This window comes from Sander lucioperca, chromosome 22 (assembly GCF_008315115.2).
Source record: "Sander lucioperca isolate FBNREF2018 chromosome 22, SLUC_FBN_1.2, whole genome shotgun sequence".
NCBI classification, from domain to species: Eukaryota; Metazoa; Chordata; class Actinopteri; order Perciformes; family Percidae; genus Sander; species Sander lucioperca.
The window spans coordinates 8,334,759-8,358,450 of NC_050194.1; the positions used below are offsets into that span (position 1 = coordinate 8,334,759).

The 23,692-nt window shown below is 42.4% G+C and overlaps 2 protein-coding genes across 4 annotated transcripts; one reads left to right on the plus strand and one right to left on the minus strand.

The window, feature by feature from the left end:
- Nucleotides 1–11,185: 11,185 nt before the first annotated feature.
- Nucleotides 11,186–13,474, minus strand: LOC116046876 (solute carrier family 2, facilitated glucose transporter member 11-like). The gene has a single exon (XM_035997822.1). The coding sequence runs from the start codon at nucleotides 13,094–13,096 to the stop codon at nucleotides 11,492–11,494; it is 1,605 nt and encodes a 534-aa protein (XP_035853715.1). The 5' UTR covers nucleotides 13,097–13,474; the 3' UTR covers nucleotides 11,186–11,491.
- A 118-nt stretch (nucleotides 13,475–13,592) lies between these two features.
- LOC116046884 (RNA-binding protein with serine-rich domain 1-like) lies at nucleotides 13,593–22,343 on the plus strand. Of its 3 annotated transcripts, XR_004896375.1 has the most exons (8): nucleotides 13,593–13,664; nucleotides 15,075–15,221; nucleotides 16,178–16,342; nucleotides 16,529–16,631; nucleotides 19,069–19,222; nucleotides 20,232–20,373; nucleotides 21,619–21,828; nucleotides 21,871–22,343. XR_004896375.1 is itself a non-coding variant. In XM_031295354.2 (7 exons), exons 1-7 carry the CDS (start codon nucleotides 13,636–13,638, stop codon nucleotides 21,716–21,718), a joined length of 840 nt encoding a protein of 279 aa, XP_031151214.1. In that variant the 5' UTR covers nucleotides 13,593–13,635; the 3' UTR covers nucleotides 21,719–22,343. The 3 variants fall into 3 exon arrangements, 2 of the variants coding, with proteins under 2 accessions (XP_031151214.1, XP_031151216.1); XM_031295354.2 differs by having other exon boundaries at nucleotides 21,619–22,343; XM_031295356.2 differs by having other exon boundaries at nucleotides 16,184–16,342; nucleotides 21,619–22,343.
- Nucleotides 22,344–23,692: the final 1,349 nt, after the last annotated feature.

The window sequence follows — 23,692 nt, forward strand, 5'->3', positions numbered from 1 at the left end:
AGACCACAACAAATGGGTATGGCTGGGTACCGAATTCAATACTTTTTAGGCACTGACCGAATTTCCTCCTTAATATCGAGTATCGAAAAATGCCTTGTCATTCAATACCAAATTTCAATACCTAAGGAGTGTTGGCGCGTTCATGCCACCTCGGAATGACAGGGACCGTTGTTTTTCCGACCACCCGCGTTCACATGGTTAGGATGGTCGGGATGCGTGTTCTTCTTCTTCTGTTATATTGACGTTTGGCATAACAACTTGTTGCATGACTGCCACCAATGGTTGGCCGTAGCCTAGAGCATCAGGTGTGTGAAAACCTGGTGAAAACATGGAGGCCACAATAATTTGCTGCTGTTTTCTTATGCGAGCATACATACAGCACATCGTCAGGTGTTTGTGTTATCTGCAGGACAACGAACGGGAAAGGACACGGATAAGGTGTTGGGTTTTTTTTTATACATAGGCTATATTTATGAATAATTTGAAACATGTCATGTCTGTGTATGTTTCTCAGCAGAGGCGTTTGTCCACAATAAATAAGTTTATTGTCATTGAAATATGTTCAGTGAACCAAAGTCGCCTACATCAAACGTCAGTTGTCAACAACGCGTCACCAACTGGGAAACTCTGTTAGCAAAATCTGGCCCGAGTTTCCCACCTCTGATTCCCACAGGAAGTGACGTGAATGGTGACGTTTTCACTCGGAAAAATGTTTTTCCGATGTCCATGAACACACGGTAAATCTCATCAGCGTCAGTGAACCAATAAGCATGCAGCATGCTTCTACCAAGCTCTAATAATGTCTGTGATTGGCTGTCTAACATTACACACCGTAGAGGCAGGCAGGACAAATTTGAAGATTATTGCCGTAATGTTGTAATTTCTTTTTTGTTAAAATGGATTCGATGGTATCGAAGTCCCATCATTGGTATTGGTACCGGTATTGGAATTTTATGAACGATACACAGCCCTACAAATGGGAGACACACCATGGTAAAGTTTTACAAACATATACCATCTACCAGATTAAAACCAAATCGGACCAAATTAAATGATTATGGAGAGGTGTGGTTGTCAGTATAGTCAGTGGTGTAAGTGTGCATGAGTGATGTATGTATATGTGTGAGTGTAAAGTGCAAACAACACATAAAGATAACCTAAAACAAAGACAACCAAACCAAAACAAACCAAGGGAGAAACAGGGAGAGCTGGAAAAGCAGCAACTGACCGAAAGGCAGGCAGAGAGAAACCAGAGTAGCACTGCAGCCTGCCCTGAACACCCATACAGGTGTTTTCAGTGAATCTGGCTGATCAGATCTATTCCCAGGACTGTGTGGGTGTGTATAGACTGATTGATTAACATCTTCCTGAGCCTTTTGTTAGCTCTGTTGCACATGTAAGAGAAGGACAAATGACAGCTGTATCATTCTTGTTGGTAGAAAGGATCTGTGACCTAATGAACTCCCATCTAAGCTCCGGCCCACCTTCAACCTGAGCAGAGGTCTAATCAGCCAGAGTAACTGAAAACACCTGTGTGGGTGTTCAGAGGCTCAGGTGTTCCAGCTTACCCTAACGAGCACCTGCAGAGTCAACAGAGACACAGGTGAAAAAAATCGGAAAATTGTGAAGTACGTGGATGTAGGGAAACAGTAGAAAATGTGTTAATTCGGTGTAATAAGTTTGTTGTAGAAAAGGAAAGATTAAAAGACAGAGTGGTAGAAATGGGGAGGGAATGGAGTACAAAGGGAATATTAGACATAGGAGAAAATCTAACTGAGGTGAAAAGGTCATATTTCAAAATACAATACATAAATACAATATGAGTAGGTAGGGGGTTTTTTAAAAAAATTTTCCATTACAATCAACAGGGTCATGATGTTACATACACCGATACAGTAGGTGGCGGCATACACCTAAAAGTTAGTTTGTAGCCCGCCATTAAATAAAGAAGAAGAAAAAGAAGAGGAAGAAGACGACGAAACCGTTCCCTTCCCGGTATTTTATAGTGGACTATATAGTGAATGAAATGAACCGCAGAGAATTCAAATACGCTGTATAGTGCACTATGTCCGTACAGTTTCGAACACAATACATAAACACAGCAGGGGGGCATCACAACACTAATATAGCAGTAAACTATTTGCTTTTTATAAATATAGTTTAGTAATGGGTTTTCTGAGCAGAGAATTAAGTCACACTCCCTGTAGTCTACAGTATACCCACAATGTTCCACTTCCGGGATTGCTCCGTTGCCGCAGGAAATTCCGCCGGATGACACTCTTTTGGGCCGGATGCCGTTTTGCACGACTTTTGAATGTACACGTTCCACCAAAACAAGTTCCTTCCCGAGGCTATTTTGCAGCGGCACGGTGGCTCTGTCCATGGCTTAGCGCCGCCCAAGACGATTGTGATTGATTTAAAGAAATGTCAATAAACCAGAGCACGTTTTTCTCCCATCCCGGAATGTTATGTGGACCAGCCAGACCCTCCTCCACAGCGCTGTGGAGGAAGGTCTGGCAAAGCAAGACTACACTCCCTCTGCGTGTGTGCTGTAATCTGAGCTTTTTCTGTTCTTTGTTTTGATAGCCAGTCCGGCTGTGCATGTGTGTTAGTGCATGTGAGTGCCCTGTGCATCGGTATCAGATGCCGAGGGCTGTGGCAAGGCGCCGGTATATGGCGAGTTAAGGGGCACGGTCTGTGATAGCTGTGTGGAGGCAATCCCAGCCCAATTTATTTTTTAATATCGAGTGCAGCCCCTTTAATTAGGATTTTTAGCAAATTAAGAATTGGCGTAGTAGACTGATCACTGGTACAGTTTATTGGTGTGCCCAAACATTTTTTTTCCAATCCAACTGTCAACATTTTGTAGCAGATTTTACTTACCTTTGGACAGAGCCAGACTAGCAGTTACTCTGTTTCTAGTCTTTATGCTAGCTCAAGGTAACCACCTCCTGGCTGTAGATTCATATTTTACAGACAGCTATTTATCTTGTCATTTAATTCTCTGCAAGAAAGCCAATAACCATACTTACCAAAATGAACAACTATACTTGACAGTGAGACCCACTCCACCACTGGGCTCAGAGTTTTCCCATAGTAAGAAATGTGTAAGAGAGTATATTTTACATTTCATGCTGTTTCTATCCCAGTTAGAATGATGAGTCATTGTTTTCACTGAAACCCTGGATGTCCTTAGAGGGGTTACACTATAGCCCTAAGCTCTGATAAACACACAAAATTCCTGAAATCATTAGCCAGCCCCCAAAACAGACAGTGTGTTCAGAATTTAACTAGTGCTAACGGATGTCTATTTTTAGCAGTTTACTTTACGACAAATGGATTTTGAAGGCCATATTGAAGGCCTGCGCAAAAAACAGCAATATTCTGTTTTCTGCTGTGATTGTAAGAGAAACACTTCAATGCAGTCTTTTAATGAGCAGCAGTGGCGTTTTTTGGCATGGGCAGCATTTTTTCATGACTGATGTGGGGCGGCACGAGAACTTAAAAAAAAAAAAGAATTCCTCTGCGCCGCAAAGCGGTTTTCTGTTATCTATCATTTCACTGTGTGGGGAATTGGCAAATCGGCGCCCCCTGCAGCTGCAGGCGCCCTGCAGCGAGACGTACTTGTGTACAGAAGCCGTGTGAGAAAGGAAAAGGGCAGGGAGGCGCGGGGGACAGTTCACCTCTGGGTCTCGCAAATGGAACGGTCCGGACAAGGAGGGGAACGGGGGACCACGAGCCTCCTTGAGCTCATCACTTTTATGCATGATACTATCGGAGATCAACCCCAACTTTTGAACTGCCAGTCACTGTGGCTCCAGCAGATTGGAGCTTTTCAAAACTAAAGTTGAAGTCGTACTTGAGGTCAACCATGTCCCAGGAACGGCTCACTGGCCTTGCCGTCATCAATATCAATCACTCAATAGGGGAGCAGATTTCACATGATAACATCATTGATGATTTTGCATCAAGGAAGGCCAGAAATGTCAGGTTTTAGTTTTAGTTTGTGTTTTCTGTTCTTAGTGCTATAGTGTAATAAGTAAATAAATAATAATAAATAATATATATTATTGTTGCTCTCTGCTCGTTAGATTTTTTTATATATCTGATTATATATATTCTTGGCACATTTATTTATATATATATATATATATATATATATATATATATATACTGTATATATTATTATAACAACATAAGTGAAAGAGAAAAATTCAAAGGAGGTCTCGCCCTGGGTGTAATTCAATGTAGAACCGCCCCTGATGAGCAGTGCTACACATGCTGGACAAAGTTCCAACCTTTAAAGGTTAGGACTAGGGTAGTCTATATCCTTCACGTTCCACTTCCGGGATTGCACAGGTGCTGTAGGAAATTCCACCGGATGCATGTATCCTGTTTCCTTCCGCTTTCTTTGTGCATGGAATTTTAAATTTGGTGGATTTATGAGGGCTATTGTTAACTGCTCCTCAGACCTCTGCATGGTAAATTGAGACAGAGTTTTCTCTCGCACGACTATTTTGGAGCGGCTCTGTGAGAAGTTTAGCACCGGCCATGATGATTCTGATTGGTTTAAAGAAATGCCATTAAACCAGAGCATGTTTTCCTCCCATCCCCGAATGCTGTGTGGACTAGCCAGACTCTCCTTCAGCGCACTTTGGAGGAGGGTCTGGCAAAGTGAGACTAGGACTAGGGCTATCTGCAACACTTCTCCATGGATGACAGACGCTGTCTGTAGCCTGAGACAGAGCGTTGCAAGTCATACTTTGCTAACCAATGCCTATCATACACTAGAAGACACTATCTGTCATGATATCAGAGTTTTTAGTCACAGACTATAAGATTTTTCTACCAAGACTTCAAACTTACGATAATATCACTTTTGTCGGAACGTCGAGACAGGAAAAAGACTAACTTAAGACAGCTCGGAATGAGTTTTATGACCACCTTACACTAAACGATTGAGACAACGGAGCGCACCCCATCTCTAGCAAGACTCTCGATTTCAATCCAATATTAGAAACTTTTTTTGTATGGTTGGCATTAGTTGCTTCCTCTAAAAGAATAAAATAAAATTATAAATAACATTGTTTCACTGTCACTCCTCACATTGTTTCTTTATATTGTTTCTCTTTTTTTTTTTTTTTTTTTTTTTACAGATTGTAACGAGTTCCTTACCTTCTTTGTTATTAAGGTAATGGCTGGTCCAGTATTCATCTTGGGACTTGCCCACCCAGCTCTAGCCCCTCTCACCTGCCTACTGTTCTCGACTCTTTTCAGTTTACAACTTCTGATGGATTTGATTCAGAAAATTCTACTAGCCCTCTTCATGTATAACCATCCTCTCTATTTTTAAATGTTTTACCAATTATTGGCCCTGCAGTTTAAGCTATTGTAAAGTCTTCATGTCTATAGTGTCCCTTCCTATTTGTACACTACCGTCCAGCTGATATTAAAGAAAACCAACTTAGATATTGCTTTGCCAAATAATTATAGGCCGATATCTAAACTCCCAATTATTTCAAAGATTCTAAAGAAGGTTGTGGCCCATTAACTATACCCCTGTAAAGCACATGGTGACAATGTATTTGAAAGAAACATTATAAATACTAAAATGAATAAAATAATTGTACTTGCCGTACGGTTGCGAAGCTAACCTAGGCTTGTTCTTGTAAGGACCCACATACTAAAGGCTAGCCTAGCAGATAACAATCAACTGTCTCCTTTCCCGGGGTGCTTGCGGTTGACTTGAGAATGAAACCTAAGCTAAGCTTGGCTGAGTGAGTGTCTGAGAGGGGTTGTGCTGTGTTTGGGACTCACCCAGCCATTTCTCACCTGCGCTCCGAAACGGCCTGCTCGCTCCAATGTCTCGCCCACTCTGGGTCTAGTTGTTCAGTCTTCAGTCTTCTCTAGGTACATCTCACTTCCCTTTAATTGCATCCACGGCTCCTCCACTTGCCTCCCTTCCTCACATTTTAGCCCTTCCTACGAGGAAGCACGGGAGAGACACAAGGAAATCATGGGAGGAGAGAGGAAACGAGGAAATGTGTTTTAGAGGGATGAGACATCCTTTCCTATAAAGCGTCACATGACTCCGTCAGCTGTATGGGCTGAGTTAGCAACGGCTTTCAGATGCATGGCTTCCGGGTAGGCTGCGCTCGTGTGTCCTCGCTCATAGCTCTTCAGAGCTCTCTCCTCGATCCTAGCTCCTCGGAGCAAATATAAGAGCTTTGAGACGGCCTTCATGGAGGAGGGACAAAACAACTTCCGGTTCAACCGAGGAGCTATCAAATAACGGAATTAAGATGCATCTTTGTCTTCATCAGTGTCCTCTTTCAGTGTGTCAGCTGGCAGCTTGTTGGGCTTAATTGAGTCAAACATCACACCCCTCATATGTGCACGTCAGTCTGACTCTGGACTCTCAAGGCCATCACACGCATCATAGTCTCGCATTGCCAGACCTTCCTCCACAGTGCTGCGGAGGAGGGTCTGGCTAGTCCAAACATCATTCCTGGATGGCAGAAAAACAAGCTTTATTTATATAACGTGGTTTATTGGCATTTCTTTAAACCAAACACAATCGTCTTGGGTGGCGCTAAGCACCGGACAGAGCCATGGTGCCTCTGCAAAATAGCCTTAGGAAGGAACTTGTTTTGGTGGAACGTGTACGTTCAAAGGTTGTTTTAGTCGTGCAACAGTAAACTCAGATTGGACAGATAGTCTAGCTAGCTGTCTGGATTTACCCTGCAGAGATCTGAGGAGCAGTTAACCATAGTCTTCATAAATCAATCGGAGTTTAAAATTCCAACACAAAGAAAGCGAAAGGTAATGGACGTCCGGCCGAAAAGACTGACATCCGGCGGAATTTCCAACGGCACTCTAGCAATCCGGGAAGTGGAACGTCGTGAATATAGACTACACGCATCACAACCACAATAGCACAGGACAACACACACCAGCTAAACAGCCATTTCACCATTCTGCCCTCCAGGGTCCTGTACCCTGGCGCAGGTACAGGACCCTGAGGTGCAAGAGAGCTCACTATGGTAAATGCCTGGTGCCTGGAGCCAATGGAGCCCTTAACAAAACACACATATAAAACCAATCAGTGCCACTATGTCTGTGTTATTTTGTGTCATTCAGTTATGGTGTACTTCCGTTTTTGTGTAAGCTGTCCACAATGTACAGTGTTGTCAATAAGAAATTCCCCTCGGGGACAATAAAGTCCAAAGTCTACTTACTTTTAGCTTGAATCATACCTGCAAACTCAGAAGGGCTGAAAAATGTGACACAACCCATTCAAAACGGCGAAAAGCTACTAGTTTGCAGGTATGTTGAATGTCTCATACACACACAAACCATACCAAAAAACAAACTATACTTGTCAGGGCAGACACTTAAAATGAATGTATTCTGTCGTTTGAAACAGCTAGGAGACATTTGCTCTGTGTTACATTTTTGTGCTGAAATGATGTAATAAGAGTCCAATAAAACAGCACACATAAACCTTACCCCCACTTCGAGTGAGATGTTCTGAAACAGCACTTGTTTCCATAAATAAACAGCATGAGGCTAACAGTTTTAATAGGAGTGGGTAGGAGCAGTGGGATTAAAGTGCAGAGAAGCGAAGGGAGCCAAACTAATGTGATTGAATGTAATTAAGAAAGCAGTTGGACCAGACAGATGGAATCAGTATCAAGTAATTAAATCACAAAGAAGACAATGGTGTTGGTCAGCACTTTTTTACTGTTGTACATACAGTAGTATTTCTGATTGAATAAATACAATTTAATACATAAATAATTGCAATGCACAAAATATATAATTCCTACAAAATAAAGCCTGAGCAGCACCATACAGTGACAGGGGCGATTACAGGATTTTTAAGTGGGGTGGCAGTCCCAGGTGGGGGGTGGGGGGGAGATATTGGATAGGATAGAACAACATAATGTAATTTTGCTAAATAAAACATCACATTCATTATTAGTTTCACTTGATTTCATTTTAAACTAATTGTATATCCGAATACAATACACATTTTCTATAGGCTCAGTCTGCCACCTTTTAAAAAAAAATTATTCCAGTGCTGGTTCCACAGTATCAGAATTTTGGATAGTCATCATGAAAACATTAATTGGTCATGTGACAATGGCTGGGGAAATTGGCAGATCAGGCAGCCAAGTGACAGTTCTGATCCAATGGAAATCACAAGTCAGAATGGCAGCACTCTGTGGATTGGGGGTGCCCCCCTTCTAGCCCCGCCCCTGTACAGTGAGCTTTTTACAGAATCCTTATTATCATCAAGGTTTGTCATGGCATGCTTTGGAAAGACAGCGTCAAACAATAACAATATTTCATTCAGTCAGTGGACAGCATCTTCAACGTGCTACAGAAGTGGGTTTTTTATACCAGAAATCCAGCAAGAAAAGTAGGATCAAGAGAGGGTGATTTGGATTATTAATAAAAAAATAAATATCTTTGGAAAAAGCATCTTGAATACAAAATAATAAATATCTGCTCAATCTAAAAAGGCCAAAAAAAGGGAGCATACGGGGGCTGTGACAGATGGTCAACAGAAGGCTTTGCAAGCTCTGTGAGGCTGACAGCTGTTGAATTTTAAAGTGTCATCTTGGCCTGGGTGTTACATCTGTGAGTCGTTTTCATGTTTAACAGCTTCATATTTAAGCGACCGAAGAAGAGGCAAAGGACAATGACAATGGCGACATCTACTGGCTGTTTGGCAGAGCTGCAGTCATAAAAATCAGTGCATGAGTACACACAAAAAACCATTCATCTCAATTAGTAGAACTAGTAAAAAAGATAACTAGGCTGGGAGGCCAACTAATATAAATACAGTACAGTTGATGCAAAAAAAAAAAAAAAATGCATAAATCATAAAGGCTTAGTGCTGTGACACTAAACCTGAGTTTACATTCCCACTTGGATCACTGAACAGTGAAATGTAACAAGTATGGATCACTCGACTGGATAGGCATGTCAACAAAACAGTTTATAATTAGATTACGCAATAAACAGGCACTGTTATCTACCCAGTGCAGAAGTGTTGAATTAGAGTAATCCTTTAATACATGCAATTCAAATGATTACCCACTCCACTTAAATAAAAACCCATCTATATTATTAACACCTTCGGAGAGTTTGAGTGAGTGTGAATGTGAGTTATGTGGCTACATTTGACGTATATAATCTTCTTGACCGCTTCCCTGTAACTGGAACCTCACAGTGACAGTGCTTCAATAAAGTCTTATAGGCAATAACTTCCTTTCTGATTCTGAAATTTCTGAAAAAATTCGCAGAGGTACCAAAATTCATAATGTCAATGACACTGCTTTTTGACTGACTAAGCAGAGTGTACTGAATGAAAGGGAGATGGGACAGAGTTAAAAAATGACATGCAGTAATCCTCCCAGTATTCTACTTTTACTGGAGAATGAGTGGACATTTGTATGCTGGTTCTTGGAAAGGCAATTTCATATTGAGCTTGCGGTTACGGTGTTATGCTACGAAAGAGCCTTCTCGTAGAGAGAAGATCATCACGTCATCGCTTTAGAGAGCACCAATTAATCAGTCCCTCCAGGATTCCGCGGCCTTTTTTTTTTAGATTGTTGCGGCCCAAAATGCCTGAATTTGTGGCAGCTTTTGTAAAAAGAAATTTGATAAAATTTGCAATGCCTTTTGTATTTTTGTTGCAATGAAGTTGCGGGAGACAAAAAAAATGTGATTTTTTTTTTTGGTATACTTCTTTAAAAATAAAAAGGAAACTTGTTTCGGGCAGAATAAAATTACTCTGGGCTGAGTTTTCCTAGTAACCTTACCAAAAAAGCTCAGGATGCTGCAAATGTTGGTATAATATGAAAATGGCTGGTGGATTTCAGACAAAAAATAATAATTGATTGAATTAATGAAATTTGAACATACGTGTCAGTGGCTTGTTGATCTTTACATTGTTAGTTAATTTCCTATCCTGGCCTGGGACACACATTCATACCGTTTGATAAAGTACTTATTGGACTTTAACTTATCATTGCACTTACAATAACGAGCGTAGCTGTCCTCAATTTAGGTCATCCTGTACGTCTCATCTCCGGTTTTTCCTGCATCTACCGTGTGTGTTTGTGTGTGTGCGCGCGTCAGTCTCGGGGGGAACTGAAATGTTTTGCATGGTCTTTCGCTGTACGTTTTGTTGGTAAATGATGGTGGTGGTGAGATGTTCCGAGTCACACACCTCTGGTCTTCATATCAGAAGCAAGGAAATTAATTTGGCGACGTACGTGTGTTACGTCAACCCGTTCTAACTACCGCTTCGTCAGTGGCTCTCAGAGTCACAAACTGACACAAAGTCTGGTACGTGGGACTACTGGGATTGGTTGAAGTCGTGGCAAACTCCGGTTATTGGTAAAATTTGCGGAAAAGTTGCAGTGATTGGTCAAAATTGCGAGTCGCACCGAATTCGCGGTGATTGGTTGAATTTGCGTGAATTGTTGCGATCGCGGCATCGCGAAATCCTGGAGGGACTGATTAACTGTCAGGATGCCTTTTCTGTGGCCATCCTGGAGGTAATTAACAAGGAAGTCTATAAAAGAGCATCCTGTGCTCTAAACACAAGTTAACTCTCTCGCTTTGAGTGGGCCTAGTAAATTAAACACTTCTGCTTGAACAGGACATTTTAATACTTTCCAATGACTTAGCTTAAAGCTATAGTGCGTAGTTTCTGTCTCCCCCATGAGGAATTCTAAGTAATGACAACAAAACTGTTGACGCATCCACTTGATACAAGCCTTCCGTGATCGTGCAGAGCTGCCACCCTTCCTCCACGCAGTTGCCAAGTAGGACACGGAGGATTAAAAAAACATGATGGAGAAGAGGTCATTGTCTATATCTTATCTTATATATTTTCTGCGCGCAAATGTCGCCGGATGACACCAGTTTCTGAACATAGCCATACTGAGAAATACAGAGAGAGTTGTGTGGAGCTGATAGTCCTAATTAGCAACTCATTTGGCAATGGCTTGAATGTAACAGATGTTCATTAATATAATAAAGTTACGAACTAAAGCTTTAAATTATCCGTCATTACCAGGGCTGCCCCCTCTTAGTTTATTAGTCGACTAATCGGTCGTTTTGGTCAGAGGCGACTAGGATTTCTTTAGTCAATTACTTATGTTTTCATTCTATTTCATGCCAATGACTTATTTACGAGAAACTAATTAGCACATCTCCGGTAAACACAAGATTTAAAGTGGTGCTTTTGCATGATTCATTGGGGAGAAACTCCAATTTACAGATCTGTTGAATAATTAGTCGACAAAATCATATGAGTGTTAGTCGACGAAGAATTTCTTGGTCGAGGACAGCCCTAGTCATTACACAGAGATCACCTTTCATGAATAGGACACTTCAGATTTCCACTACGGAGTAATCCTTTCTACACTGTAAGTGCATAAAGAAACCACAAAGGCACTTTCACTGGACGTCAAATATCAGTCTCTATTCTGAGGCCAGGGTCAGGTTTAGCGTCAGGATCTTGTGTTAGGCTAGTGAAGGAGTAGGCATTACCCAGCTGGTAGTCCTCCCCAATGGGCTCCTCCACTTGCGTGCCCGACCTCTCCTTCTTCACGCCATTCTTGCTATCAAACTCTGCAGTGATCTCAGCCAGCGTCTTGCCTTTAGTCTCTGGTAAGGTGAGCCCCAAAAACAGAGCGGACACCAAACAAACGGCCAAGAACGGCAGGAAGCAGAAGTCCCCCAGGCTTGTGACGAAGAAGGGGAACAGCATGCCCACCAAAAACAGGCTGATCCACATACACGAGCCAGCTACCATGTACGCTGCCGGCCGTGCCGCCTGGTCAAAGATCTCAGCGGGTAAGATCCCCGTCACCCCTGCAGGGCCCAAGCCGAAGCTGAGAATGTAGGCGAACACACATGCCATACTGAGGTAAGCCATCTGGAGGTTTAGAGCTACGGTGAAGACTACAGTCCAGAAACACATAAGAGAGTACCCTCCCACAAGAAGCTGCCTGCGTCCCACACGTTCAATCAGCAGATTACTCAGAATAGAGGCAGTTAGCTCAGATGCCCCCGTGCCTATGGTGATGTATTGGATTTTCTCTGGAGGGATCCCTGCTGCGAGAAAGATGTAGTAAGCGTAGAAGTAGATGGAGTCATTGCCACAGAGCATCATGGCACTGCTGGCCGCCATGACTGTTCTGAGCTGGCAACGCAGATCGGGGTCTTTAAACAGCGTCCAGGGCGTCTTGGCAGAAGCCGCGTTTCCAGAATCCAAGGCTGCAGATTTTTGCTGCTGCTGCTGCTCCTGAAGCATCTCCTCCATCTCCAAGACAGGCGCTTCCCCACCCCGAAGCCTTCCGAGCGCCCGGACACACGCTTCCCTGTCCCCCCTGTCAATGAGAAGGTATCTGGGGCTTTCGGGGAACCAGGGTAGGGTAAGGAGCTGGATCAACCCTGGCAAAGCGTTACCAGCAAGTAAGTACGGCCAAAGAGGCTCTGTGCCCAACAGCTCAGTGAGTCCCACAATCTGACCCAAGAAGATCCCAAATGCAGTGAAAACAGCAGAGGAAAACGCCACAGCACCCCGGAGATGTTTGGGCGCGCTTTCCCCAAAGTACATAGGCTGGACGTTCATACTGACGCCCGAGTTTATCCCCACCAGGAAACGAGCAAAGATGATCATCTCGAATGATTTCGCCACCCTGCACGCTAGCACCAACACAGCACCAACAAACAGGAAAGAATTGTTCAGAAGCAGCGAGTTCTTCCTGCCAAAGCGGACGGCCAGAGGCCCTGCTAGCAGGGCTCCTAGCAAACCGCCCAGTGAGAAGGCAGACACAATCAGAGTCCACATTAAAGTCACCTGAGGGGCCTCCAAACTGATGCCCCAGCGCTCCATGTAGGTATCATTGATGAAGCTCTGGATGTAACTGGTAGGAGCGTTGATAATAGAGATGTTGTAGCCATACTGGAAGGTGCCTCCAATGGCAGCAGAGCAAACAGCCAAAACAAGTGTCCTGTCACCACCTGAGGGTTTGCTGGTTTCTTCTGGCTCCTCTGTGGAGTTCATCTGAAGCCAGGTTGTCCCAGAGGGGAAGAAGGCGTGTCTGTGCCCTTTCCTCTGTGTCCTACTCGCACTTAATATCCCTACACGCACTGCAGTTAGCTTTAGCTTAACAGATAACTTTCGTGTTTAAAAATATGGTATTTGGAGTCTTTGGTATTCTGTAACCAAGCTAACGTTTTGCTGTCCTACGGGAAGGGGAAAACTGATTTCTCCTGTAAAAGCCGGTTTTAATTGTGTATTTTTTCCCCCTCAGTTTACCTGTCAGGCAATCTGCTTCAGTGACACAGCCACAACAACCAAGCAAATTGAAACACCAAGCCAGTGGAAAAGTTCGAACGGTAAAATTGTTGCAGTGTCTAAATTAGACTATTACCATTAAACATTAAGCTGAGATTTCTACGGTCTACTACCTAACCAAAATAGGAAAACAAAACCTGGCAGACTTAATGGGGGAAAGAAAATTATGCTTTCGCATAGCTGTGCATGTGTACAGCCAGTCTTTTGATTGGTTTACATCGAACTAAAAACATTACGTCATCTCTATGCGACTGTCGCGAGTAGGTGGAAAGATGTGAGTAAACGTCAATAGTTCAGTACCACTTATCGTTGCTTACTTAAAATCTATATATGTATGTTTTAAATAGCAACGCTATCACGTCAGAGTCGTACTGCAGTATTTTGTTTTCAAACGTGCGCATCTGAATATCAGCACAACGTAATAAGTCAATATTAGCTTACTAGCTAATGCTAACATGAACAAGTGTTTGTTAAGCTAACATTGGTTACCGTTAAATCGTATTTAATCCGCTCCGAGTGGATTGCTGTAGTCAAGTAGCATTTGTATTCAGAGGAACCACTTGAAGAAAATGCACAACAGTATAGTCGAAATAAATTATGCCATAAGTGTATTTTTCGTGTGCAAAGTGATTACTTTTCGTTTAATATTGCCCTCATTTATTATATGCGACAAATCAAATTCTGAGCAGTCAGTTCTGGCTCTGAATTTTCTGAAACGACGAGTAGCACTGAGTGTGGTGCAAATTATTTCAAGTATTAAGTTATTTTCAGTTTCAGTGGTAACTGAAATTAATTATCCGCTTCATGTGCCAAGTGCCATCTGCGATGTCTTCTGACATTATATCTATTTTTAAATTAAACCTATGTTGTATGATTAAGCACAATTAATTTTGCAACCGTAATAGTGTTTAACAAATCTAAACAATGTTGACATTGTATTTATTGCTCAATGTTTTGCAACTGCAGTTATATTTGCTTTATTAGTACTGTTATTACTGTTGTACGCCGATAACTATGCATTTAAATCTTAGATTGCAACTTTCAAGATTACTGAATAGTCAGTTTGGAAGTTTTTGATGGAATTGTTTGCAAACACCATATAGGCCTACATTAGCTACCACACATCTATTCTTGCATTTTCCGCCTGAAAGTGTCAGATTTCTGCTAAGTGTTGTCTAGGGATGTAACGGTAAACCACGATAAAAATGTTGACGATAACAATTACCGTTTTCATTTAAAATATCATTATTATCGCGGTGGATTACCACGGTGTGGAAGCCGTGTGTTTAATCCTTCCCAGCTTCATCCAAGGCTCCTGTAGTTGCCACGCAGGCGCACTGCGTAGCCTGCAACATGCGTTACTTAAAGTTGAAATCATGGTGGAAGGAGGAGATGACAGCGCTCAGGACATTTGATGTTAAAAGTTGCACTTTTGATAAGGTTTTGCCTATATTTTTGTGATATAATAAACACTGTTACACTTTTTTAAACTATTCAGCTTGTGTAGACCCATCAGTGCTTTCTGAACATATTGAATACACTTTTAAAAATACCACAATAATACCGAAAACCGTGATAATTGTGGTCACTATAACCGCGAGGTTACATTTTTATACTGTTACATCCCTAGTGTTGTCCAATGTCTCAAATCCTGACTTTTGTTTATTTTGTTCTCCTCCCTCAGGGCGCCTTCCCCAACAAAGAGGAAGGAGGATGACAAGAGTAAACAGCGAGTTAAGGAGAAGTCAGGCACCACAAAAGAAGGAGCTGACAAAGACCGGGGCCGAGAGAAAAAACGCACACGGCGCAGCGCGTCCAGTCGGAGCAGCAGGTCAGAGGCCGCTCTCGTAACCTAACGCTAGATGCTGCCAGCTTCCAGTTTGCTGATTCCCTGTTCTATTTTTGCAATAAATAAAAAAATGTTTTCCATTGGATGAAAAGGAAATGTTAGGCAAAAGGTGGTCTAATTTCAACACTCGTTGTCTGTTTGTTAATATCCAGATGCTCTGCATAAGGGCTGCACAATATATCGTCTTTTTTATCGTCATCGCAATATCAACTGCTACAATAAACGCATCGCAAAAGACACTGAGAGATTTTTTTTGTTAGTAAATGTCAGTAGAAAACTGCACTTGGTTTCATTTGTTTTTAATTCAACAAGCAATTTGTTGTATTTTAGCAGAATACTGAAAGCAGCAGAAAGGCAGAACTGAGTACATTTTAATATCTCTATTTATCGCAAGTGCGATTAACGCATATTTTCCTCGTATCGTGCAGCCCTACTCTGTATTGTGTCTTATGTTCTGACTTTGACACAAGATCACAGTAGTGTATATAAGGTGTATCCATCTTATTTGCTTTAGACAGTGGAGGATGGACACAACACAAATTGGTTCAGCCGACGGCTGTGCAATATTAATATTATATCAATATACAAGACTAGATATCGTGTTAGATTTGGGATATCGTAATATTGTACTATGACACAAGTGTTGTCATTTCCTGGTTTTACAGGCTTCGTTCCAGTAAAGTGATGTCATTTTCTAAACTTACCAGACTGTTCTAGCTGTTCTATTATTTGCCTTTGCCCACATATTATATCCACATTACTGATGATTATTTATCAAAAATCTCGTTGTGAAGATATTTTGTTGAAGCACCAATTGTCAGCTCTACAATATCGACATCAAGGTATTTGGTCAAAGATATCGTGATATCTGATTTCCTCTGTATCTCCGAGCCCTAGTTCAGCCACTTGTTCCCATCCTATAATGTGCTCTCGTTAAGGTCCAGCTCCAGCAGCAGCTCCGGCTCCAGCTCGTCCAGCGGCTCCAGCTCCTCGGCCTCCAGCCACTCGGGCTCCTCCAGCCCCCGCTCCTCTTCCTCCTCCTCATCCTCCTCACCCAGCCCCAGCCGCCAGCGCCACAACAACAGACGACGCTCGCGCTCAAAGTACGCAATGAGTCACTGCGACTTGTTTTTAGGAAAATGAAGCGAGTAGTGTAGTATATTTTGAATTTGTTCTTGTATAACGTATGGATCTCTCACACTGCAGTCAGGGAACACTAGGAAATATTCTGGATAATAGCTATCTCGTTATGGACTACGATCTTAAAGGAGATGTAAATGTCACTCTAGGTCAAAATCAGCAAAGAAGGATGACCGGGACCGACGGCGTAGGAGCCCCACACCCAAACCCACCAAGGTCTACCTGGGCCGGCTGACCAGAAATGTTATCAAGGTGAATGCTTTTACTGAGCTACGGAGCCTGAGGCACATGTCTTTGAGCCGGCTCGTAGAGATGCTGCTGCTGTTTTGTGCTTCTTTACTGACTGACTGTTGTTGGGGGATCACATAAACCGTTTGAAGTCTTTGCATGATCCATAGAGGCATCGGGCATCAGGGGGCGAAAGGCAACAACAAGCCCCGAATACATTTCTAACAGGGTTTTTTCCTGCCATTATACGGCTTAGGGGCAGCACCTTAACGTTTTTGTTTTCTTAAGGTAAAAGGGGGTTAGCAGCCGAGGAGCTAGCGACAACTTCAGCACAAGCTCACAAACTTAAGGTGGGCTGGCTTTAAGGTGGACCAGCTATTTTCATTTAAATGACAAGTTGCTCCTCCAAGTTTTGCTTTAGTGATCTCTCCCTCGCTGCAACCGACAACCACTGAGCTTAATGCAAATAATTGTGCGATGACATCACTGATATGCAAATGAGCGAATGATGTCATTTGCGCTCTAAAACCCCTAAGATATAAAATTTTCTCCTCACACATTTAACGTTGGGTACCAAAACCCGGTGCTAATATGGCACCGGTGCCTAAACGACTGGTATCTACCGGACCGAATAGCAATGCTGATTTCGGTGCCTCATTTCGGTGCCACTGAAATGCCTGCGCTTCTGTGCTCCGAAACGGACGTTGCAGGCAACAGAAGCATCGCTGCATGTGACACTAGTAAGGGTTATACTTGGCAGCAGGTAACGTTTAGAGTAGTGACCGATTTTACCGATACCGATAGCTAGGTTGGGCCGTATTTGCCGATAACCGATTAATCGACCGATAGTATTTAGAATTGATACTGGATAAAAACAAACATGACACTCCAAGTAAAACAGTGCTGAACTTTATTATAAAAATAAAAAAAAAAAACTGTATTGAACCATGAAAACATTCATTCAAACTGAAACAAAAAGTAATAAATAACAAATAAAAACAGTTAAACTCAACATGTAACTGTTTAACTGTACAGCAATGCTACACAAGCATGTGTGTTGTCTAAAACAGTTCTCCTACATATTTGGAGTCATCCAGTGCAAAAATAAACATAATGAGCATTATAATTCATATAAAGGACAAACTATTTACATTTCTTCAAAAAAGGCCCAAATGTATGCCAAATCTCAAAACAGTGACGCCATTCTTCTCTGTAGAACGGTTTAGAACGGTAACAGACGATCTCTGACCTGGAGGGATCTATCTTTCCCACTATATACTCTTTGTTCTCGCTTGGATGCCCATATAAGGCGTAATGTGTGACGGACCTGCCTTCCCATTGGTTGAAAACATAAACAAAGGCATCATGGGAGATTCCCTTGTCGGTAGCACCTACTTTCTATGAGTAGCACGGAGTTAGCGGCAGAAATGACCGAAAACGTGATGAATTATGGACATCAAGTGGATAAATCTTGGATGTAACAGTTTGGATTTAATGCTCAACAACCCCGAAAAAAGGTACAAGTTCCAGGCTGGATAGAAAATCACCTGTAAAGGCTAGAAAGACACCAAAGACACCCCCATGACGGCTAACTCGTTAGTTTTTAGCTGCAGCAATCAGTAAGTCTCTACGTTGAACTGTTATTAAATGATCTAAATATGAATCAGAGGTGCCGTTTGGGATCGTGGACGATCCTTTAGGGTTCTGATTCTGACATTTGGGTCGGACTTGCGTTTATTTTTGTCAGTGTTTTAACCGCTTGAGGTAAGTTAGCCTACTACTAATGTTTAGCGTCATCTCAGCCTCGAAAGCAAACAAACATACTGTTGTGTTGTTCTTTCTCTACTAATGCAGCATCTATTCAACAAATTAATAACTTTATAATGATATGACAAAATGTACTGTATACATACCTTTTTGCTGTCGATGCTTTAAACGCGCATCTGATGTCAGCCTTCTCCGTACAGCATGTGCTCTCCGTGCAGCGCGCAGTAACACGTGTTGAAAATAAAAAACACGAGGCATCAGTGATAGTTTTTTATTTCGCCTCTAGAGGCCGCTATTGTAACGCATGATGCCAGCAGACCCTTCTCAGCTCTCGCGTACTGTGTAATGAATGACAGCGCGCGCTTCTCAGCCGCTCCAGCAACGGACACAACCAGGAAAAACGGTATGGCTTTTTGCCGATAACGATAGTTCCACCAATCAACTATCGGTGACCTCTAGTAACGTTAGCTTACTGTTAGCTAGCAGCTGGATAAAATTGCGATTAATGGTGCAGCCCTACTTGACAGGTGTGGTTGAGGCGTGGCCCCTGCTCCCGAACCCAAGTTAACTTCATAACTAGGAGCTGAAATGTACGGTATTCTACCCCCCATAAAAAGAGGCTAATGAGGATCCTGTTTATATGTGTCTATTTGTGTCAAAAGCGTTCAAAGCGTTCTCTGCTGTGCCTTTGCAGGAACACATCCAGGAGATCTTCTCCACTTATGGCAAGATCAAAATGATTGACATGCCCATTAACCGTGTGCACCCTAACCTGTCCAAAGGCTACGCCTATGTGGAGTTTGAGACCCCCGAGGAGGCGGAGAAAGCCCTGAAACACATGGACGGAGGTAAGCGCGTGTTGAGGAACATGAACATGGAAGATTGAAAGTGAATAGATTGCAAAAACGTTGTTTTAGAGCAATTAGGAAAGATGGATGGATGAATGATTGTATAAGGCATTGTAGATGATAGGGCTGGGACGGTGATGTTTTTGTCCCGATTCGATTCTTTCACAATACATAGGTGCTGAATATGGCTGTTATTAAGCTCCCCAGAGCCAAGTTAATAGATTGCATAAACATTGTGTTAGAGATATTAAGATTATAGAGATTATATGCTGACAGACTGCTCAGTGATGAGCATGTTTATTTGTGGCACTTTTATTGTAATATACATGTATATTATTCAGGGCTCCAGACTGCAACTAAGTGGTCTCATTTTTGAACATTTTTTGAGATAGTGCGAGTAATTTTTACAACTGTAAGCTGTGTTGAAAGACTATTTCTATCTAACTAAACTCAAATAGTGCTTGTGGAAGTGTCGTGAGCGCTTCTCTCTCTGACTCCCTCATCCCTCAATATTTCCCACGCTGTATTAGTTAGATACAGTACTCCCCTTTCCAAGGAAGCTTAATCACTTTAGATATGATTGCTATTTCAATGTTACCAAAAAAAAGGAGGAGGGGAGGGAGGGAGGGAGAACCTGTATGAGGCAGAGGCAATAATACAGTACACTGACAGTAATAATACTTTGTTTACATTTCTGAATGTGCATTTGTTACGCACCATTCAATTAAAATGTGACTGTGAACTAAAATAAGACTGTTTCTGTATTTAGTACCAAAGCATTTATCAGTAATACAGTTTAAATGGGGGGGGGGGTGAAAGATTGCATTGCAGGTCGATTTTAGGTGAGCGCCCCTACATTTTCTGCCTGTGCCCCTAAATTGTTTTAGTTATGGGCTGGTAAAAAAGTTAGTCTGGAGCCCTGTTAATGTAAATGAATGTACACTTTTTCAGTTATGCCAAAATGCCAAATCTTCATTATTCTCGATTTCCACGATGGTTTTTCTCCCAGGTCAGATCGACGGTCAGGAGATCACAGTCACAGCTGTGCTGTCTCCGACAGTGCGCCCTCCCCCCCGCCGGCTGTCCCCTCCCCGCAGGATGCCTCCCCCTCCACCAATGTGGCGACGCACTCCGCCTCGAATGAGGAGAAGGTAAGCAGCGCGGGATGAGCACCGGTGCTGGGAATGGTGCAGCAGTGCTTGGTTTGGGGGAACAATGAATGCAGATGATCCATTGGCTGCTACTCCTGGTTGTTGGGCTGGGCGGTATCCACTTTTTAAAGTACATCGATTAGGGCTGCACAATATATCGTTTTTTTTTTTTTGTTTTGTTTTTTTCGTTATCGCAATCAACTCGCGCAATAAACACATCACAAAAGACACTTTAAAATGTTTTTTAATGGTGCCTTTTATGTTCAATTTAATGTTCACTTTGTTCAATAAAATGTTGGACATTTACTTTTTAAATTCAACAAGGAATTTGCTGTATTTTAAGCAGAACGAAAGAAGAACGACAGAAAGGCAGAACAGAGTACACTTTAAAATCTGTTTATTTATCGCAAATAATATTGTTATCCCGATACTCAACAACGTTATCGCACATTTTTCTCATATGGTGCAGCCCTAATATCGAAATATTTTCAACCGAGATATGGGATGAGACAATACTGTTTATATGCAGTGTTGTAATGTAACAAAATACAAAAACTTTCATACTGTACTTAAGTAGAATTTTCACGTATCTGTACCCTACTTGGTTATTTATATTTCGGGACACTTTTACTTTAACTCCACTACATTTCCCTTAAGCATCTTAGTTACTCGTTACTACAAAGTAAAATCAGAAGAGATTTGTTACACTGGAAAAAAGGAAGTTTGGCGAATCATTGCTCCAAAAAAAAAAGATCATGCAGGAGAGATGTGACCTATGACAAGATTATCACAGTTCATAAAAATGCAGCACAGTGACGACACGCCGAAAAAGTTGTCATGACAACTATGACCTGCCGATGCGCAATTGAACCTGCGCTGGACCTGTTCATAATGAGTCAGCTGTCACTGTGGGAGTAGAGACTCCACTCTGCAGCGTAGTTCAGACACTTCCCTGATAAACCAGAGAACTGTACACTGACAGTCGGCTTCATGATCAAAGAACGGTTTTGTATCATACGCTTAAGTCCATCGCACGCTACCTCGCTCTCGTCTTTGAGCTCCATTCAGCCACAAAATACCGAGATATGATTTTTGGTCCATATCGCCCAGCCCTAGTTGGTTGCTATGATATTCAAACTCTATAATACAGTATGTAAAATGTGGGTGGTTTTTTCCCCCCACTCTTGTTCTTTCCGATCTGTTTTCTCACTCCCTCTTGCTGTCTTTCGCTCTCTCCTACTGTAGGTCTCGGTCTCCACGGCGCCGCTCTCCAGTACGCCGCAGGTCTCGATCCCCCGGCCGCCGCCGGCACCGGTCACGCTCTAGCTCCAACTCCTCCCGCTAGGGAAAAAGGACTCCCCTTCCCCTTCCTTCGTCCCCTCTGGATCTGCTCTGCTGCTGTGTTATCTATTGATCAGTGTGACCAAACCTTCCAGTAAATCATGAGCCATTTTAGTGATGACAGCATAGACACCAAATCATAACTGTATGCCTGAGTAAATGGTTTTAGCCAAAAAACAGGTGAAAGGAAATGCACTTTCCTGTTTTACAGGCACCCAGCGTCACATATTGACGTCATGTAACTCCTGGAATCCCCCAGGCGCGTCTGCGCTGTGTTCAGGTGGCGCCGCCGCCAATCGCGGCCACTCAAAACAATGCTTGTGATTCCACCAGCCGCGCGTCCCAGAAGCGGCTCTCCGCTGCGCTACAAATACGCACCTGGGCTGTCTTTGACGGAGCCTCAGGGCGTTGCAAAGGCCGGGCAGGAAGTAGAAGGGCTAGAGCATCCGGTCAATTTTCAGAATAAACAGCCTATGCGGACTCCTGATCGTACATCACATCACTGCACCGTTTTGACAACTAAAACACAGCCACAAATGTTTGATCTGCGTCGTTCTGAACTGGACTACGTTTAACTATGTAGACTACTTGCTTTTATGGCAGAAGCACAAATCTTCAGCAAAAATGACCAAAACAATGAAATCTGCGAGTCGGGCAGGCAAAAGCTCCACCTCTGAGTAGGGTTGGGCATCGTTTGGATTTTAACGATTCTGATTTCCAATTCCGTTTCTTCCTTTCGATTCCGGTTCTTATCGATTCGCGATTCCGATTCTTTGAGGAGTGGAGTTGAAACGGGTCACATGCCTATTTTCAAAAATAAGAGGAAAGTTTTAGTTTGATTCAGTGGTGGTTTACAGTTTTACCAGGCTTTTTCAATGTCAAATAAAGCCACACTAGAGCGCCGCTTACTGTGCTCCATGGCTGCAACACAACAAGCGCCTGGCCGCTTCGGAAACCAAAAACTTGCGCATATTAAATTGGGAAGCGATGATCGTATTTGAAACCAAATCTTCCAAACGATTCCAATAAAGAAATGATTCTACATTTTACATCATTTTTGAAACAATTCCAAGTAGGAATCGGTTCTCGATGCCCAATCCTACTTCTGAGACGCTCTCGCTGTGGGGGACGGGGGGAATTCCGGGATTGGCATCGAGCACATCATCAACTGGGATCACGCAAGTGATTCTAGTGTCTGTGTTCTCATCTCAACCAGTAAATTGACAAATGGAAAAAAAGTCCTAAAATAATCCCACAGTACAATATGGCAATCAGTGGTCTGGCAGGGGCCCAGATGTTTACTTTTAGTGCTGTCCACCAGTGTAATGAATTACTATTACTCACTGACAGATTTGAGATGGTGCTACTTGCTTTAATTTAGGTTTAAATCAGTGTACTGTTTTAAAACGGTCTCCTCTGTAACCCTCCTCTTCATTTGATTGTCCAGCATCACTTCTCACAGTAAACTACAAAGGCAGCTATACAAGTCAGTCACATTAAGTTAAACACCAGTCAGCAGTATGCGTCTGCTTTAATAGAAATCTGAAAATGAGTCATTATTACATGGTCAGTACATAAAGGTCAGAGGGTTATTGCACGGATTACTTAGTGCATCAGGATTTTACATTTGAAATCGTCCAGATGTTTGTGGTTTTAGTCTGTGTCGTAATTTTAGTTTTTCCCACAAATCATATTGTGTATAGATGACTAAGTGGTTGGGATTAAATTTATGGCGTGACAATAAAGTTCATGATTTGAACTGTAAAAAAACAAACATGTTTGTCTTTCTGTGACTCTAATACATTACACTATTATTAAACTCAGTGTCTACTTAAACTCTTATCTTTTCGGGGAGCAGCATTGAGCATCGTAATGTAATGTGAGGTCTTCTGACTGTGTTCTGGTTGGAAGTTGGTGTCTGAATTTGACCTATCCAATATAACCATTTTTTCAATATTGGAATTTTCTGCCAGATGTT

What these genes read in the sequence shown, in the direction of transcription:
- LOC116046876 (XM_035997822.1), bottom strand. Translation starts at nt 13,096, where the DNA reads ATGAACTCCACAGAGGAGCCAGAAGAAACCAGCAAACCCTCAGGTGGT.
- LOC116046884 (XM_031295354.2), top strand. Translation starts at nt 13,636, where the DNA reads ATGCGACTGTCGCGAGTAGGTGGAAAGAT. An exon ending in CCTGAAACACATGGACGGAG is followed by an intron (nt 19,223 to 20,231) that starts GTAAGCGCGTGT and finishes TTTTTCTCCCAG; the next exon opens with GTCAGATCGACGGTCAGGAG. An exon ending in CCGCCTCGAATGAGGAGAAG is followed by an intron (nt 20,374 to 21,618) that starts GTAAGCAGCGCG and finishes CTCCTACTGTAG; the next exon opens with GTCTCGGTCTCCACGGCGCC.